The sequence below is a fragment of the Perognathus longimembris genome, chromosome 14 (assembly GCF_023159225.1).
Source record: "Perognathus longimembris pacificus isolate PPM17 chromosome 14, ASM2315922v1, whole genome shotgun sequence".
NCBI lineage: Eukaryota > Metazoa > Chordata > Mammalia > Rodentia > Heteromyidae > Perognathus > Perognathus longimembris.
The window spans coordinates 34161252-34179724 of NC_063174.1; the positions used below are offsets into that span (position 1 = coordinate 34161252).

Consider the following 18473-nt stretch of genomic DNA (forward strand, 5'->3'; position numbering starts at 1 on the left):
TATATTATTAGCTGTTGTTAGGCTTCTTTGTTACAGCTATCATTCTGATGATACAATTATTTATGTATCTGCATCCATCTCTTGCATCATAATTTGGGCTTCTGGAGGAAAGAGATCACGCTTCTTTTGGTGCAGTGTCTTGCCCTCAATAGTGTGGCTGAGTTTAATTGCATTCTCATGTTATCACCTTCTCAGGCTCTGTCAAGGAGATTCATATAGTCATATAAACAATCTTCACATTTAGTAACATCCCTAATTTTCACATTTTTTTGTTGGTCTTGCTTCTGCTGCTTGCTTGTTGTTCCTCTTTCTTCTTACCTACATTTTTTAGATTAGTCTTTTAACTATAGCTTGCTAACAAATTGTTGGGAAACTGCTTATCATGAATCCTGGTAAATGGTCTAAAATTTGCTAGCTTTATTTCATAATCTGAGTGATGCATATAAAATTGTTTTTCTTTAATCTATGCATGCATTGAGCTTAAAAAAATTAAGTCACAGAAACCAATTTGTCATTCTTCTTAAATGGAATTTAAAACCTTCTGAATAGAAGTTATACTTGGCTTAATGTGTTTTGCATATAGAAAAGTATATGTGTTGCTCCTATTCTTTATAAATTCCAATATCAAATGCAGTAAATATGTTTTTACTATGCAAACACTGTTCTATGTTGCCAGTTTAGATGCACAAACTGATAGAGATTTTTTTTTCTGGTCCTGGGGCTTGAACTCAGGGCCTGAGTTTTTGTTGTTGTTGTTTTTGTTTTTTGCTCAACTCCACTCTGGTTTTGTTTTTTTTTAAATGGGGAGGTCTCATTTTTATTATATTTAATCTCTTGTATTTTGGTCTGTGAATGGCTTCTACTTGGATTTCAAGTAGGCTCCTGGTGGGAAGAGGTGGGGTTGAGAGAAATCTCATATGGAAAAGCAGAACCCCAATCTTTCCAGGCTCTATACTTTTGCTCTTGATTCTGAAACAGAAGTTACCTCTCCTGAGGTGTTCTGTGCTTTACATCCTGACATTGCCACTGGCTGTTTCTTGGTGTCAGGTGAGAAGTACAGTGTTGTAGTGCTGCAGGGGATGGAAGTCAGCAGGAGTGGGGAATGAAGTCTCTGCTTTCCAGGGGCGTTCCAACTTTCAGGAGCCTCCAGTGTGTTTTCAGACTCCTTAGGACCTGGTTCTGTGGCAGACAGAATATGAGGAAGGCCCAGGATCTGTGGTGAGGAGGTGGCCAGCCAGGCTGGGCCCCTGTGTGGTGCCCCAGTAAGCAACCATACTACTTGAGCAGGACAGGGGAAGTGCCCAGGGCCTGGTCCTTCCGGGATGAGCAGAGCTGAGGCAGAAAGACTGATTGCAGTGTAACCAGGAGGCTACAGGAAATAACAACGATGGCTGTTGATTTGGCATTAAAGACAGGATACCGTCGAAGCCACAATGGCCCAGAGTGGCACCAACAAGCTCCAGCCAGAAGGTGGGTGGCCAACACGTGTGGGAAGAACAGATGATGCTGCGAGCAGTGCAGCCATTACCTCTCCACTTCACTGGAAGGCCGCTGTGCCTGGTGAGCTACTCTCCGACACAGTGTCCATGCATCCTTCAGGACACTTACATAGCATATCGCTGTGCCCAAGCTCCTCCTAGTCCCTTGTACTTCTCTCTGCAGGCCTTGTAGATGTGGGCTATTTCTGGTACCAGACCGTCATCAGGGTTGGGGGTGCAGAGCAGAGAGCAGGTGGACAAGAGAACTTTGGACACAGTCAGTGGAGGAGACCACTGTGACCACAGGATGTCCAGGCATGTGCTGCTGTTGCTGTTGATATTGGGGTCGTGATATTTTGGTCGTGAGTGAAAGTAACCTTTGAAAGGGTAATGGGTAGGAAAGTGGATGGTCAGGAAGAAAACACCTCCTTGGTAAGGACTTTCATGTGGGCCCATGATGGTGGCCTGCCAGTGGAACAAATCATCACACAGAAGTCCTAGAGAACACTGAGCAGCAGGAGCCCTCTGCAAGTTGGTCAGCTCCTTCTGAATCCGCTTCAGCGCATGGTCCCCCCAGGTAGGGACCTGGAGGCCTGGTGGGGCTGCCTGAGGCGCCCGCTGCGCTCCACTTTGGCTTGTTAGTAGTTAATAGGAGATAAGAGTCTCGAGTACTCTCTTGCCCTGGCTGGCTTTGAACCATGATCCTCAGATCTCAGCCTGTTGAGTAGCTAGGAGTATAGGCTTGAGCCACTGGTACACAGCTGATGTTGAAATTTAATATGAAAAATATTTTTGTTTGGTTTTGAGACAGAGTCTTGTAGCTCACACTGGCCTTGAACTTGTTATGTAGCCTAGTCTGGCCTTGAATTTTCAATCCTCAACTTCCCTAGTGATGGAATTACAGCTATGCACGACCAGATCCAGAAAAAAGAAGTATTCTTTTTTAAATTTATTGTCAAGGTGACCTACAAAGGGGTTACAGTTACATATGTAAAGTAGTGGGTACATTTCTTGTCAAACTTGTTACCCTCTCCCTCACTTTTCTCCTACTTTCCCTCTTTCCCAATCCCCACCCCCCAAATTGTACAGTTCATTTCTAGGAATTCCAAGATATGGAAACAAGAAGTTTTTTGTTTTTCTTCTTGTTTTTAATGTACTATGTGAAGTTATTTCTTTTTTCTTTCATTCCCCCCCCCCAATGGTTTATCCCCTGTTGTCACTGTATTTGATTTTGGTACCCTGGATATTGTATATAGGTTTATCTGAATTAGAGAAGGGAAGGGGAACAACAAAATGGTGAGATAAGAAACTATTTTTACACCAGTGGTGTCGAATATTATAGAAATAATGGGAAAATTACAATTTTTATAGTAATTCTGTTTTTTTAATCTCAAATATGATTTTCATCTTACTTTAGCTTAAGTCATTTAAAAAAATACACAGTATGCTCATGTTTTCTACTTTATTCCATATACACAGCATAGGTGTAATTGCTGCTTTAGTGACTTTGCCTACCAGTCTTATCATCTGTGGCTATCTGGATCTGTTTCTTTTGGTTAATTCCCCCCCCCCCCCCCCGCCCGCCTTTATGGATTCTAGTTTTCTTCTTCTTTGTATACCTGCTAAATTAAAAATAATTTTTTTCATTTCCAACATTGTAAATTGTTGATATTTGTATCTTATGTTCTAGGATAGAGTTTAAGTTTCTTGAAAATACTTTGATCTTTTCAATACTTGCTTTTAAATTTTGATAGCCAGAATAATCTTTGTTCTTGTTGTGCTGCTCCTAGGGAATTAAAAACATATGGTAATATATGATACACACTTGTATCGTCTGAGATTATACCCAGGAAGGTCTGTAATTGGTAAAACTGCTAGGAGGACTAGGAGACAGTATAGAAAAGACACTAATTTTTCTGTGTTCCTTTTTCTATACATTTTGAATCGTATGGGCATGACATCTAGGTTTTTTTTTATTTTGCTATTGCTACTAGGTACGTATTTTATTGTTCAATAAAAGTAATTGAGCTTTCCTAAAAAAGTAAAAAAAAAAAAAGTAGTTTCCCACAAATCGCTGTGGGAAAGTACTGGGCTTTTAAAATACAAGGACCAGAGTTCAAACTCTAATACCTAAAAAGACTTCTAGACATAAACTAGTCCCATGAGTTTCTGGCATACCTCATGTAAAATCTAGACAAATCTTCTCTGAATGTCAGGAAGAGATACTTGGAGAGATATTTGTATAAGGCCAAAATTATTAAATCCATAGCTCATTATTCAAGTCAGGAAAAAAAACACAAAACACTAGGATTTGCTCTTATACATGCCCAGACCCTTTCCTTCTGACACTTTATCTTTGTAAATTCCTAGTTGCTGGTTTTGAATTTCTGAAATGTCAATGTAGCAAGAAAGTACATAAAAGATACTCCCAAGATCTAGCTAGCCAATGAAAGACCATGATGAATAAGATTCTTGACTACAAGAGTTTTTTTTGTCATATGAGAGGTTTATTATGTAGATCATTACAACACATGAATAAAAAGAAGGAAAATATTGCTGTTGGGCTTGGTGTATTTAGAATGGCAGTATTTTGGGTGGAATATGCATTGGCAGGTGGAATCCTGATTTTTCCCTGCAAAGTGAGTCATAGATTATTAATTTAACAAAAGGGAGGCCACTATTACAGTTGTCAAATTTAGCAAAGAAAAATGCCACAGACATCTAGTTATATTTGATTTTTCAGAAAACAACAATTTTTTAGTTGTACATGCATTCTATGCAGTATTTGGGATATACTGAAAAAATTTACTGTTTACCTGAAAGTCAGATTTAATTGGTTGTCTCTGTTTTATCTGGCAATCCTAACAGCTACACAGAGTAGGGAGACAGCATGATTGTCATTGTCTTTTACGTTCTGGTTCCTTCCTTATGAGTTACTATTAACATCCTCCACACAAGCAAGACCCAACGAGGGGTGGGAATACCATAGAATTGACTATGCAGCAATCAGAATGGAAGCTCAGGCTGTGAAGAAAACTTAGGACTCTACTATGAAATAAACCTTTTATTTGCCTCCAAATGAACTGGATAAAGGCACCTTTATAATATATAGGCTGGAAGTTTAGCCTTAACTAGGATCTTAAAGGAAAAGGTGTTGGCAGAGCCTAGAGGGATTGAAGAAGTTCTGAGCTGTGGAAATTCTTGGGATATGTGAAGGTGGAATTTCTGTAAACTAGAGGGATGTGAGATGCAGAATGTGGGTTTGCAAAGACAAAGAGAGTGGTTCTACTGCCTAAAAGTAGATTTGTTAAAGGATTTATGTGAAGTCTTGGAGGCCATGTTATGGATTTTGTGCTCTGGTTCATGAAGTCATGGGGCCCTTCTGCATGCTTCTCATCAGAAAATGGCAACATCAGTGCCACCAGTGATAGGTTATGGAATATTAATCAGACAGCTCTTTTGAAAGGGTTTTCAAAGAAGAAAAAGAGTGGAGACCGTGACCAAATGAGAGAGGTTGCGATCAGAGCTACTGCTACACTATGTAGAATCAGCAGTTGAATGAGAAAAGGCACCATTCCTGTACCCAGGGTATACATCATTTGTGACTGAGCCAGGAGCTGAAGTTTGGTTCCCCATCATTCTCTTGGACAGCATGGTAGTTGGTTAATTAACACTATAACTTAATATAATAAAGATGAATTTCTTTCTTGTCCATGTTGCTGTCCAGTACCTATACAATGACGCTCTTTCTAATATATGCATTGGGATCAGACCACCTGTGTATTAGAGTGGGAACATCTAGAATACATTACTTCCAGGCAAGCCAGCAAAGAGTTAGAGGTTCTCACAAGGGCACTTATAACTATGCTTGGAAGTAAATGTCATGATTTCTGCCTACATCCTATTACCCATAGCCTGGCCTCCACTTGATTTCCAGCAGTGGCTAGGATTAATGAAATATAGTAACTTGGACTGCTTTGTGGCAAAAGGTACTGGAAGAAGATTCTAGCAGTTGGAAAAGACTGTAGAGATGACAAGGTCAATCTGCTACACTTACTCAATTTTCATTGACTACAAGAAAAGTATACTATCCTTTTTCTTGTACAAAGCACTTTAGGGATTTAATGAGCCTCTATGTCTACCAATTAGGAAAATCATGGATCAAAAATATAGGAGAGACTTCTGATCACTAAATTGTTTATGCTACACTGTCAGAGCATAACTGACTCAAGCCTAAACACACACACACACACGCACACACACACACACAAATACACATACTCAAGTTAGCTTCTACCTGTAAAAATGTGCCCTATGTGCGACTCTTGTTTTGAGACAAGATCTACACTAATTCTAGCCTTGAACTTTTCAGTACTGGGTATTAAACGTAGGGTCTCAAATATGGTAGGCAAGTAACTCTATCATTTGAAACACATGGTAGCATGACTTTAAACTCCATCCTCCTGCTTAAGCCTTCAGAATATGCCACCATGCCCAGCTGTATGTGGCATTTGATTGGTATAAAATGTATTCCAGGTCTTTTGGTGAAGAGTATTAATTGGTAGTTGGGAGACCAATCCTCAAAACTTCCTTACCATAAAATCAAGTTTATCTGGGTACATCCCCTGTTTATCAGAGCTTCACTAGCTTCTCTGTTATTATGTAAAGCTGATTGGGACACAAAGACATTCATTGATTATTTGAAGTAATGTTATATGAGTTCAGACAATCCAAACAAACTACTGGCCACATCAGAATTTTGCCATATGAATGGACTCACAGCCTTGACACATAGCCAAGGATATTTAATGCATAAGGTCATCAAGAGCCATAACAGACTTTAAATAAATATTTCAGGTTCATTCTTATAGTGTTCATATATCTTAAACTATCCACAAAAATCTAGATTGTAAATGTTAGATTTGGCAGATGGGTCACTCACTCGTTTGGTGAAAAAAAAGTATATATATATATATATATTTCTTATATATCACTATAGCCATTGTACCTTACAGGACATAGCAAATGCATTCATTGTCATTTATAGAGGAAAGCTAATCAAGCACATTTTTTCCCTTAGAGGCACATAAAATATTAATAGTAAAAGGAATGCATAGATTATTTTATTAGGCCCTTATTTTAAAAATGAAGAATATCCCTATAAAAGAAAAGACAAAGTTAATTGGATTTCTTCTATTATTTAGGAGAGTGGACTTAAATATATATGTTTTCCTATGATATTTTAAAAACAACTATTAACAGCTACTAGAATTTCCTTGGAAGTCATTTGAAGGATTTAACATGTGAAGACTTCTTTTATTTAGTTAAATCGTTTCTGTTGCAATAACATCCACTTTAAAAAAATTTGTAAGCATCTTTTCAATTCCTCCCAAATCTACTTTCTACATTCATGCATGCATTCATTCAGTAACTAGTCAGTATTTTCTTTTTTTTCAGCTTTTATTATTTATTTTTGTCTTATTTATAGTAAGTATTTTCTATAGGCCAAGCACTATTCTAGATGCCAGGGAGTTAGTGGTGAATCTATTTCATCATATTTTGCTTTTTGGAAATGAATTGTGCTAAAGGATCTGTCAAACCCAGGCTCTTTGCCCCTGCTAAAGGGAGCCACCAGTGCCTTGAAGTAGTTTGGACAAAAGCCAGACCTGACTCCAGTCTAGAAAACCTATGATGTGGCTCAGTGGAAAGAGATATACAAGCCTGACCAGATTTTCCTTCTCTGAGCCAAGAAACGGATGACAGTTTGCAAGTTAGGATTGTATCTGTGGCCATAAGGAAGTTGAAATGATAAGGAATCCAAAGTCATGAGCAGAAAGCAATAAAAAAGATAGAGGAAAGAAGTGAATTGGTATGAAAAGAGGAACAATAAAACAGAAGTAACTAGGGAACATGAGGAAAGTGAGACATAGAGGGGCCAGTCTCCAATTGTCTCAGTAGCCAATGGCATTTCCGCCTAAAGGCAGTGGTGTTTCAGTTGTTAGGTTTTTAAAAAGCTCCCTTTCTAAATAGTTCTTGGTTTTTGTCACTTTAAATAACTCAAGTAAATTGTATGGTCTTCTCATTTATATGACACATGAGACTATCAGCCAAAAGACAAAGTGTATTTGTTTTTATTATTAATTTTGGTGCTTGAGAATTGAATCCGGGGCTTTTGTGCATGCTAAGCACATGCTCTTCCCTTGAGCTTCAATCCCAACCCAGGAATGTACTTTAAACTAAATGATCAGCCTTGAAATAAATACAAGTTATTTTCACTTGACCTCTACCTGTGTGGGTTTACGAGTCTACTTGTAAATCATGCCAGCACAGTTTACAAGGAGTTGTTTTTGGAACCTTTACTCCTCATTTTAAATACCATCAATTGTGTTATAGCACTACTGTAGAAATGAAATGACATTTAGCCTTTGGTGGAGGGAGTGTTATGAATGATTTCTTTTGTTTTTTTAAATTCTGTTTTCATGTTATTTTGGGTTTGGATTTAGATCAGATAACAACAATAGAGTCCACAAAGGTTTTAGCGGTGAGTTTTTGTAGAGCTATAAATGGCCAACATTTATTGTGTGCTTACTCTGTGTCAGTCTCTGTTCTTAAGAGCCTGACATGTCCTAACTCATTTTGTAGGCACAACAATTCTATGAAGTAGACAATATGATTCCCATTTTACAGATATGGAAACATGAAACAGAAAGTTTTTTCCAACATTTAAGTTTCTTAGATATTAAGTGATTTAGTCAAGATTCAAATATAGTTAGAATCTACCTTGTGAACCATGACTTTTTGTGGCTTGTTCCCATGGAAACCATACAAGGTCCTTGCTAACCAGAGGTTACATTTCTTGCTCCTGCTGGCAGTTATATCGAAATGGAAATGGACTCATTTAATGAATACACTACATAGTGATGATGAAGACAAGGTAGGCAGGGTCTCTGCCCTCAAGAGGGCCTCTAGCCTTCAAAGAAAACTCTGTCAGTTTGTTTAGGGTTATTGTTTTCCCTCGGAATCAAACTTGGAGACATTAGCAAGATTCATTCTTGCTGGAACAAGTATTTATAGCACATTGACAGTGGTCATTAAAAAATTTAACTATACCAATAGCATGTATTTGTGTTACATTTCTTTCAAGATTTTCTTCTTTTTTTATTTTGCAGAGCACTAACGACCCAACTTAACTCAAAATCACTTATCAAATTACAATGGCATTGTATCAGTTATATCAGGACTAGGTATAGAGTAATAGAATAGAAAAACCTAGATGATAGTAGCTTAAACAAAATATCAGTTTCTTTTCACTTAAAATGTTTTTGGAATGTTGGGTTTGGTGCCAGGACACACACACACACATACACACACACACACACACACACACACACACACACTATATTGGTGTTTTATTGCAGATTGACAAGGAGGTGGCTACATGAAGTTATTAGGGACGACTCTTTTCCAATCACTACTATATTATTTTTAGTGAATTACCATCTTTCTTCTAGTCCAAGATGGTTAAAAAGTCCCCAGACATCATGCAACTAACAGAAGGGAGAGAAAGCTCTCTTTCTTGGTCTCTGTCTCTTTCTCTTCTTTCCCTTTTCTTTTTTTTAGTACTGATTCTGGGGATTGAATCTTGGCCTTGGTACTGTCCTTAAGCTTCTTTTCTCAAGGTTAGCACTCTACTACTTGAGCCACAGCTCCACTGCTCTGGCTTTTTTGGTAGCTAATTAGAAATAAGAGTCTCACAGATTTCCCTGCCTGGGCTGGCTTCAAAACATGACCCTCAGATCTCAGCCTCCTGAGTAGCTGGGATTATAGGGGTGGGTGCAAGGTTTCTCCCTTTCTTTTTAAGTAAAAAGTTAAATATAAGACCCATATAATATTTCTGGTTAGATTTAAATAGCCAGAATCTAGTCATATGGGTATACTCACTACAAAAAAGACTGAGAAATATAAGATCCTGGATAAATTTCAATAAGAACATCTGGGAAATGGGAGTTTATTATTATAGATGAATGAGAGGATATAAGGAGGTAATTTGAAGTTCTCAGAAAAATTTATCAATTCATTTTGGTCAACTTGATCATATTTTTTAAAGTGGTATCATCAGGTTATTAAAGAAGACAGTAAGTATAAAGTATCTTTCCCTTTTACTTTTTAACCTAATGGTAATATAGCATATTATTATATTCATTAAATCTAAAATAAGCCTATGTCAAAATAGCTTTGACAAAATGGGGGTCTATATTAGGAAGATAAAGAGAAACCCTGGGAAGAGACAAGTTTAAACAGAAAGAAAGGCAGAAATTCAGCTACTGGTTGAAGAAACCTGGAAATGAATATCCCATTATCAAAAACATAGAAGTTACTTATTTTCTCTGCTTTCCTCTGTCCACTGACTTTATTCCCTCAAAGAAGAATAGGATTCCTCTGACAAAAACATCTATATCCAATGACATTTCCTAGATTTTACAAATAAGCCACTAAGTGAGAGTTGAAATGACATTTCTTCTGAAGTTTAAAAATATGGAGGAATCCTTAGATTCCTTTTGGCCAGTCTACCTTAGCTAACTTGTTATGGCCAAAAGACAGTCATCAGTGACATAGTTCTTGCCACTGTCATGATAGAAATGTGGGAATGGAAATAGCAACTTTTGTTGGAAAGGTGGATGTACAATTAAATAGATATTTGTTATAATTATGCGTGATGGCAAAACACAGGTTGATGGTCTGAATCAAATGAATAATAAAAGAGAATAGGACCTATCCTAATGTATAAAAATGAGTTATTTATAAACATCATTTCATAGGGTAGAATTGTATACAATGCTTAGTATGTATTAGGTATTGTATTATGTGTTTTTAAAATATAGTGTGCTTTTCTGCCTCATAGCTCTGAACTAGGGTTTATTATTCTCTTTTATAGATGGAAATGCAAGAATTCAGAGAGGCTAAGGAATTTGTCAAAGGTCAAACATATACATACACATATGTATGTCCGTATATGTGTATAAACTATAATTGTTTTGATTCTGAAGTTTTCAATTATTAGGATAATAACTGCCTCAGTAATTAGGCTAGAAATGATGGCTTGTTTTTTGTTTTTTGTTTTTTTTTGACAGGATCTCTCTCTGTAGCTCAGGTTGGCTTGGAAATTATTATATAGCCCAGGCTGGTCTCAAACTCATAATCCTCTTTCCTCAACCTGCAGAGTGCTAGGATTATAGGCATACACCACTATACTGGCACAATGATGGTAACTTGTTTTTGTCAGTCATTGGGCTTAAACTCAGGGCCTAGGCACTGACCTTGAGCTGTTTTGCTCAAAGCTAGTGCTCTACCACTTTGAGCTACACCTCCACTTCTGGCTTTTTGGTGATTAACTGGAGATGAGAGTCTCAAACTTTTCTTGTTCAGGCTAGCTTCAAACCAGATCCTCAGATCCTCAGATCTCAGCCTCCCCAGTAGCTAGGATTACAGGAGTAAGCTATCGGTGTCTGACTGTTGGTAATTTTTTCATGAAGTCAATTGTTCATTGTTTTTCTCCTTCATTTCTGCCATAACAAAACTACATGAATTTGATAAACCTTGTAATATCTCCGCATTTTGATCATTACATTATCTAAAAGTTATATGAATTTAGTCACATAACTTTCCCCCTTTTAAAGAGATGATATTTTATTTCTGAAGGCATTAGTGTGAGCTAGCATATTAAAATTTTTTACTACATTCATGTTTTGAGCACATCCTGAACTAGATCTGGGCTAAGAACTATGATGAAGTTAAAGATATTACAGAATATAGTTTTTGCCTATAGCATGAAGGAACAAAATGATTATTTTGCAGAATTAAAAGTCTAGGGAGAGTAGCTATTAAGAGCGATATGATTCTTAGCTCAAGGTGTGTCTCTGCCATCCTAGGTATAGTAACTTCATTTTAAGGTTAGTTCCTGTCGCTAAATTGCTTCCAATCCAGCTTACAGGCTCCCTTAGACCTCACAGGAAAGGGAGAACTCTCCTGAGCACAGGCTGAAAATTCTTTCCTTCTCTTTGATGGGGCCAGTTTTCCTAATGATTATAATTACACTGATTAGAATAGTCTGACCAAGAACCAATCTAATATAATCTAGATTCTTACTGCAGTGAAAAATACATCTAAATCTTAATGGCTTAGGAATGAAAGGTATATCACTTAAATTATATGACAGAGTGATAAGGGTTGTTCCATACTGTCCTTGTTTGAGAATCTAGGCTGAAACAGAGACTTTGCTATTTTGAAAAATACCAGTCTTCCTGTCACACATCTGCAGTCCTAATCTACTTGGGAGCCTGAGGCTGATAGCAAGTTCAAGGCGAGCCTAGGAAATATAGAGAGACCATGCCTTAAAAAAAAAAAAAAAGAATGTATGGAGATTATAGCTCAATAGAGTGCTTAACTGGAGTGAGGTCTTGGGTTTAGTCTTCAATACTGCCAACTCCCCCCACCCCCAAACCCAAACAAACAGAAAAAAACCTCACAAAAACAAACAATCTTTCCCCAACCAATCTGGTCAAAAGACTGGGTAAGAATAAACACTGTAAGGACATATACTGGCAATTAAATATTCTACCAGGAATGACACATACCACTTCTACCCACAAAGCACCATAGACTAGCAGCTGTAAGAGTCATACTGTCTAGCCCAAATGTAAAGCGGGGATGGTGAGAGAAAGTGTACTCTCTTTAATGCCTGGAAAGAGAAGGTACTCTTAAGTCTCTAACATTCTGGTAATCAATTTACTGATTAACTCAGGTTGAGTTGCCCCTTTGTAGTTGTAGTTGGGTGGTTACCTAAAAAACAAGCAAATAAAAACAAAAACTACAATAAATAATAAGGAAGAAAGGGTAAGAGACAATGAATAAGAGATCACTGGTGTGAGGTACATGCTGCTTTAACCCAGTGGAGAAGACAGAAATTTTAGCCACAGAGCTAAATCATAGGGAGAGAAAGTCTGGCCAGTTTCTGATGAGAAAGATTAGCTTTAGCTTTTTAGTGAGTAGCAGTAGAGTTTCTCTTTAAGATCTTGGCTCAAAAGTGACCTAAAACACTGAATTTGAATATACAGATCATTTTTATTCCTATTTTATTATTGTAGTTAATGTCAATGGTGTGTCAGGTTGGCTAAATGAATAGTTTTTAGAACTGGCAAACAACTATAATTTATATAGTCCAATGCCTTTATTTTATAAATCAGAAAACAGAGACCCTAATGGGTAAAAATCTATTTCAAGGTCCTATTCTTATCTATTGTAACACAGGTACTGCCCTTTGTATTTTCTGCAAAATGAAACAACTGTAGTTATAGCAATAATTATAAAGCAACAAGATTAACTGGAAGTTATTAAGAGCAAACGAGTTGGTATACATCGATAGAAATGGAAAAAAAATCTCCAAAATGTTTGCTGGGCAGATATTGTTGAATGATCTGAAAGCTTTAGCTGCTCTTTGGACCCACAGATTTTCCTTTTCCACTATAATATCATGATTCACCGCAAAGTTTGGTTTGAGAATTAAATGATGGAGGGAAAGAGTATATTGTACTGGGCCTTATGTTCAGCAATCTTACACCTTGCCTATTATTTTTATTATAGTCATAATAAAATGGTAGTAAATTTCAAACTAGTTTCTACATGAATGTTCACAACTTAGGGAATGTGACAGCATTCAAGTTCATTAACTTTGATCTAGCTAATCTCTCACTAAAATGGCCAATCATGTACTCACTAACTTTCATTTTGATCTTTTCCATTGTCTAAGTGCTGACTCCTTGCCTCACATCCAAGTCTCCACAGCTCTGGTTGATGACTAAGAATTGACCCATGTTGACCTATAAAATAAAATTATGTAATGACAAAGTCTTGTTAGTTTTCAGTATGCGTGGTCATGAAGAATGTTCTGTATAATTTTTTATTGTACAGAAATTGACTAACTTTCTGGCTAAGCAAGGACAGGCTCAAAGCATAGTCTGGTGAGGGTGGAGTGGAGGTGGAATACTTTTCCTTGTTTAAGTAAGTATCAGAAACTGAGTGATGAGCAGCAGAGCCAAGCAACTGGAGGGAGAAAATGAGTGATGGGGCCTAGCCAGAGTAGGAGGCTGGAAAATGTCAAAAAAATGCCTTTTGTCAAAGATACTTTCTGGTGGCTAGTGATGTTTGGAAACATTTGGAGGTACTTTCTCTCTCAGAAATTTAACCTAGCAAGAGAGAGTTTCAGGATGTCTTCTCTGGAGAGAGTGGAATGATTTTTTTTCAAAGGGTGAAGAACCTCTAACATGCATACCTGGAGAAATCATTTGGTACATGAAGCTAAAGAGATGTTTCTAACAGCTGCCAATATGGATAGTTTTGTATGGTCTGAAAATGGCCTTTGGCAGCCCTTTACACCAGAGGGGGCTGAACTCAGGGCCCTGAGCGCTAGACAAGTTCTGTATAACTGAGCTTCCCTTGCCCACAGCCGCAGGAGTATAATTTTTAAAAGCTGATACGCTTATTTGCATGAGACAAAGCAGAGTAAGCACTCCTGTTATTAGTGAATTTTCAGGAAATTCATTATTGGCTTAGAATTTAAGGTGTAAAGATTTAATCTCCTATGTCTGCCTAGTTTAGCTGATAGTTCCAGTTCTGGGATGATAGCTAGATCTAGAAAGAGCTCTGATAAGTGTTATGTCACAGGCTGCAAAGCACATTAACTTCGGAGATCAGAACTGCTGAATGACCTTCTGATTATATTCTAGAGATATTATGGTACTTGGTATTTTAATATACATTATCCTATAAAAATGCACCAAATCCCTTGACAGTCATTCCCAGGAGTGGGGTAGATGACCATATTAATTCCTAGGCATTTTGGAAAGGAAAATTTGAAGGCCAAATTTTTAAAAATGGATGTTTTGAGGCAAATGTAATGCTTTGAAGTGGAGGTCTTAAAGTATTACATAGTGTAAACTATTATTCAAAAACCCAGAAATGGTTCTCTTCTTAAAAGAACTACTTGAAACTATATATTGTTAAAATAGTTTTAAAGACATCTACTCTACCTCTGACTTGTAAAAAATTTCTAGGCTGAGGCTGTAGTTCAACGGTAGAGTCCATTTTTTGGTATGCATTAGGCCCTGGGTTCACCACCAAATTAAGAAAGGTAGGTATGACTGATGAGATTTTACCCTTTAATTCATCTAACTATACTATAAACCTAAAATTTCTGGTTTTTTTTTTTTTTTTTTTTTTTTTGCCAGTCCTGGGCCTTGGACTCAGGGCCTGAGCACTGCCCCTGGCTTCCTTTTGCTCAAGGCTAGCACTCTGCCACTTGAGCCACAGCGCCACTTCTGGCTGTTTTCCATATATGTGGTACTGGGGAATTGAACCCAAGGGTTCATGTATACGAGGCAAGCTCTCTTGCCACTAAGCCATATTCCCAGCCTCTGTTTTCAACAACGAAAGTGTGTGACTCATACCAGAATTCTGTTCTGCTTGGTAGTTCCTAAATCTTATGGGAAATAGTACACATGTATTTGGTAAATGCTGATTTAATTATTTTGTTGGGCGATGATACGGAAGCTCTGGGCTAGAGCAATTCTGGCTTTTTGCTGGTGTGTGTGTGTGTGTGTGTGTGTGTGTGTGTGTGTGACCTGGATAAGTCACTATACCTCTTTCTCACTTTCCTTTTCTTACAGGGAGGTAACAATCACACAAGGGTATGATGGAGTATTCTCCAAGGAGTATACTCATGGAGTAATTTGTATTTGAAGAGCTGACAATATACCAAACTCACAGGTCCAGCATAACATCTCTCAGAACTTGAGCTAACTGACGACAAAGATTTTTCTCTTCTTCTTCTCCTTCTTCTTTTTTGTAACAGCAGTGTCTTATTTGTGTGGCTTAGAGGCAGCTCAATAAACACTGTGAATTTATGAACCTTATTAAGCAGATTGCATTCTTGGCAGACTACTGCCTCTTAAATCTCTTTTCGGTGATCCTTTTAATACTTACGGCCATCCCATTTGCTGTGGGAGAAGTACTCAGGGTATTTTCTTAGAAATACCTACACTGAGAGGAATAATTCAGGTCTTCAGGGCACCATTCCGCCTTTCCACTGAGGTGCGCCCCAGGCTCGGGATCTGGGTCCCAAGGCTACAAGGGAAGAGTTCGGTTACGGGAAGCTCATCTTCCAGCCCCGGGATTGGTCGGTTCGCATTCCACTCACGCAGCCCTCGGCTCTGATTGGTCCTGGCGGCACCCCCTCGGCCCGCGACTACTTAGTGTGCCGGGGCGGCGCGCTCGGCTTCTCCAGCTCGGCTCGCGGTCTGGGGCTGGTTTGAGGTCGTTCTTCGGCCCACGGCTCTGCGTCGCGGGCGCCAGGAAGTCCCCGAGTCCGAGCGGGTAGGAAGCATCCTAGGGAAAAGCCTCTCTCTCCCTTCCTCTCTCCCCGTGTCGTCTTTCTGGTGCTCAATAAACTTCCGCCTCCGAGGGGCTGTTGCAGCGGCGGGTCAGGAGAGGCCGGGCATCCAACTCCGGCCCGTGTGGGGGGTTCTTTAAGAGCGAAGGTGGAGACAGCGCTCAGGATGCGACCCGGCTGCCCGGAGCCACGCTGGCACCGATGCCATTGTGTGACCGCGCAGCGGGCTGCAGCCGAGCGGCCGGACGAGGCTGCAAGGGGCTGAGAGGCAGCGGCAGTAGCTGCAACTACGCTTAAAAGTAGCAGGAGTTTGCTTAGAGGCCCCCAGAGCGGCCGCGCCCCAGCGCCGCAGAGCAGAGCTGGCCTGGGCGCTTGTCCCCGGCGCGTGGAGAAAGCGGCGTTGCCCGGTGATGGCTCTGCCAGGCATCGGGAACCGCGCTGCACTCGCGCCCCTTCAGCCTCCGGCCTTCGGGCGGTAGAGGGCGGCCTACGCCTGTGTGCGAGCCCGGGCCGGCGCCCGCATGTGTAGACGCTTCCCGGCTGGAACTCTGTGGTTCCCTCTGTGGCCCGCGCGGCTCAACCTGGCTAGCTAGGATGCTGCTGCTCGGCGTCCTCCCGACGCGGGAGAAGGGGGCGGGGAGGAGCCTCCGCACATGCCGGGGTCTCCGGAGGAGGCCTCGGCCGGCGCATGCGCGCTCTCCCCAGGCCTGGAACGCTGAGGGGCGCGCGCCCCCACCCGTGCGCGTGCGTTCGCTCGCTCCCGCCGGCCGAGGCTTCCCAGCCTGCGCTCGGGGTCGGAGCCACTCCGGCGCGTGCGCGCGCGCGCGTTGTCTCCGGCCGACTCGAGTGGCCGGGTTCCCTCGGCTCTTGGCCCTCGCCGCCCCCTCCCGGCGGCTCCCTGCCAACCTGTCCCCTCCCTCGGCTCGCGGAATGGGGCCGGCGCTGCTCGGGGTCGCGCGCCCTGGACCCGGCTCGCGCTCGGTCTCTGGCTGTCAGCGGCTGCCCGGCTCGCGGCGCCTTGCGCTCTCCCTCAGTCAGTGGCGCCCTTGGCTCCGTTAAGCGGCGGCCGCGGTTCCTGTTTCCGTTCCTCCGTCTCCCCTCCGGGAGTAGCATCCTCCGCCCGGTTTCCCTCCCGCTCCCCCGGCGCGGGGCAGCTGCGGCCGAGGGCTGTGGCCGCGGCGCTGGCGACGGGGGAACGGCGGCAACCGCCTCGCTCCCGCCTCTGGTAAGGCGGGCGTTTGGGAGCCGGGCCCCGCGCGTGGAGCCCCGGGGGCTGGGGCCGGGCGAACGCGGGATCTGGGGAGGTTCCCGGGCTGTCGCTCCTCTCTTCCTCGGGCGAACCCGGGCCTGTTGCTGCAACTGCTGCTGCCGCTGCTCCTCCGGCGGCTCTCGGGAAAGTGGGGAGGGAGCCTCCGGGACGTTCCGGCGGGCGCGGGCGGCGCAGCTCGGCTGGCGCGGGCTGCGGGGTGGGGGGCCTCGCTACCCCGGCCGGGATGCACGGGACGCGGGGGGCGCCGGCGCTACCTCGCGGCGGCGGAGGGATGGGGCTGGGGTGGCAGGCGTCCTCCCCGCTGCCCAGCTTCCCCCACCTCCCTTTCCTCCTCTCTCGCCGGCCCCGCCAGCCCCGGAGTCACGGACGGTGGGGAGGAGGGAGCCTGTGGCGTGTGGGGTGTGCGGTTTGGATGAGGATTAGAAATCTGGGAGTGAACCTCAGGAAGATCCGCTCCCCCAAGGAGCCAGTGCCTGGGCCGTTAATGGCGAGGTGCCTCCCCACCCTCTCCCCGCTTTGATGTGCAGATTATGAGCTGACGGCTTTGGGGTGTCCAAAGTTATCTGGGCTTGTTAAATTAGTCCCTATTTACTACTTGGGCAGGACGCGTCCGGAGTGAGGGTTGTCGGGTGCAGCACCTGTTCTTTCCAGGATGTGGGGATTGCAGTCTTCAGAGACGCTTCCTATTTCTGAAGTTAAATGGCATCGTCATGGCTAGGGTTTATCTCTGGTGAGCTTTTTGCGTTTTGCTCTTAAATTGAGGCCATAGATTTAGAAAGAGGTGATGATGGTTTCCTTCCTTCCTTCCTTCCTTCCTTCCTTCCTTCCTTCCTTCCTTCCTTCCTTCCTTCCTTCCTTCCTTCCTTCTTCCTTTCCTTCTTCCTTTCCTTCGTCCTTCCTTATTTTTGAATTAATTTATACCTTACCTAAGCCAGTTTAAGAAGGTGGACTGCAAAGCTAGACTTTTCAGCAGATACCGCCAAACCTCAGGGTTTTAGGGAACAAACGCAACCCAAGTTTTGTACCATAAAGTTAAACTTGTCATAAGTAACTGACTTAACTACTTAACTTTGGCTTTGCTCACTCTAAGCAGGTTACATTCTAATTTTGTCTTCTTCTTCCTAGGGTTAAATGCATATTTATTTTCTTGATCAAGCCCCCCCCCCCACATATTCCTTTTAAAAGGGGATATCATGTAGAATATGTTAGGGAATTATATACTGAAATAGGAGAAAAAGTCGCCTCCCTGTAACCTAACAACTTAAAACCCTATGCCACATGA

The 18473-nt window shown here is 41.6% G+C and overlaps 2 protein-coding genes across 10 annotated transcripts in view; one reads left to right on the forward strand and one right to left on the reverse strand.

Moving 5' to 3' along the window:
- Positions 1-1604: 1604 nt before the first annotated feature.
- LOC125363014 (ubiquitin-conjugating enzyme E2 D4-like) lies at positions 1605-6100 on the reverse strand. Its single transcript, XM_048361997.1, has 3 exons — positions 6074-6100; positions 3196-3264; positions 1605-1943 (listed from the first exon to the last, which is right to left on the reverse strand). Exons 1-3 carry the CDS (start codon positions 6098-6100, stop codon positions 1605-1607), a joined length of 435 nt encoding a protein of 144 aa, XP_048217954.1.
- Positions 6101-14971: 8871 nt separating this feature from the next.
- The window catches only part of Fut8 (fucosyltransferase 8), a 171646-nt gene continuing 168144 nt past the window's right edge, over positions 14972-18473 (forward strand). For 4 of the 9 annotated variants that reach the window (XM_048361753.1, XM_048361759.1, XM_048361756.1 and 1 more), the window contains exon 1: positions 14972-15905. The gene's annotated coding sequence lies outside the window, so the exon portion shown is untranslated. Of the gene's footprint in view, positions 15906-16863; positions 17147-17716; positions 17922-18473 lie in introns of those variants that run through there. The other 5 variants (XM_048361752.1, XM_048361758.1, XM_048361760.1 and 2 more) reach the window with 3 other exon arrangements.

What these genes read in the sequence shown, in the direction of transcription:
- LOC125363014 (XM_048361997.1), bottom strand. Translation starts at nt 6,100, where the DNA reads ATGTACCCAGATAAACTTGATTTTATG. An exon ending in CAGATAAACTTGATTTTATG is followed by an intron (nt 3,265 to 6,073) that starts GTAAGGAAGTTT and finishes TTAATTCCCTAG; the next exon opens with GAGCAGCACAACAAGAACAA. An exon ending in CAAGTATTGAAAAGATCAAA is followed by an intron (nt 1,944 to 3,195) that starts GTATTTTCAAGA and finishes TTCCACTGGCAG; the next exon opens with GCCACCATCATGGGCCCACA.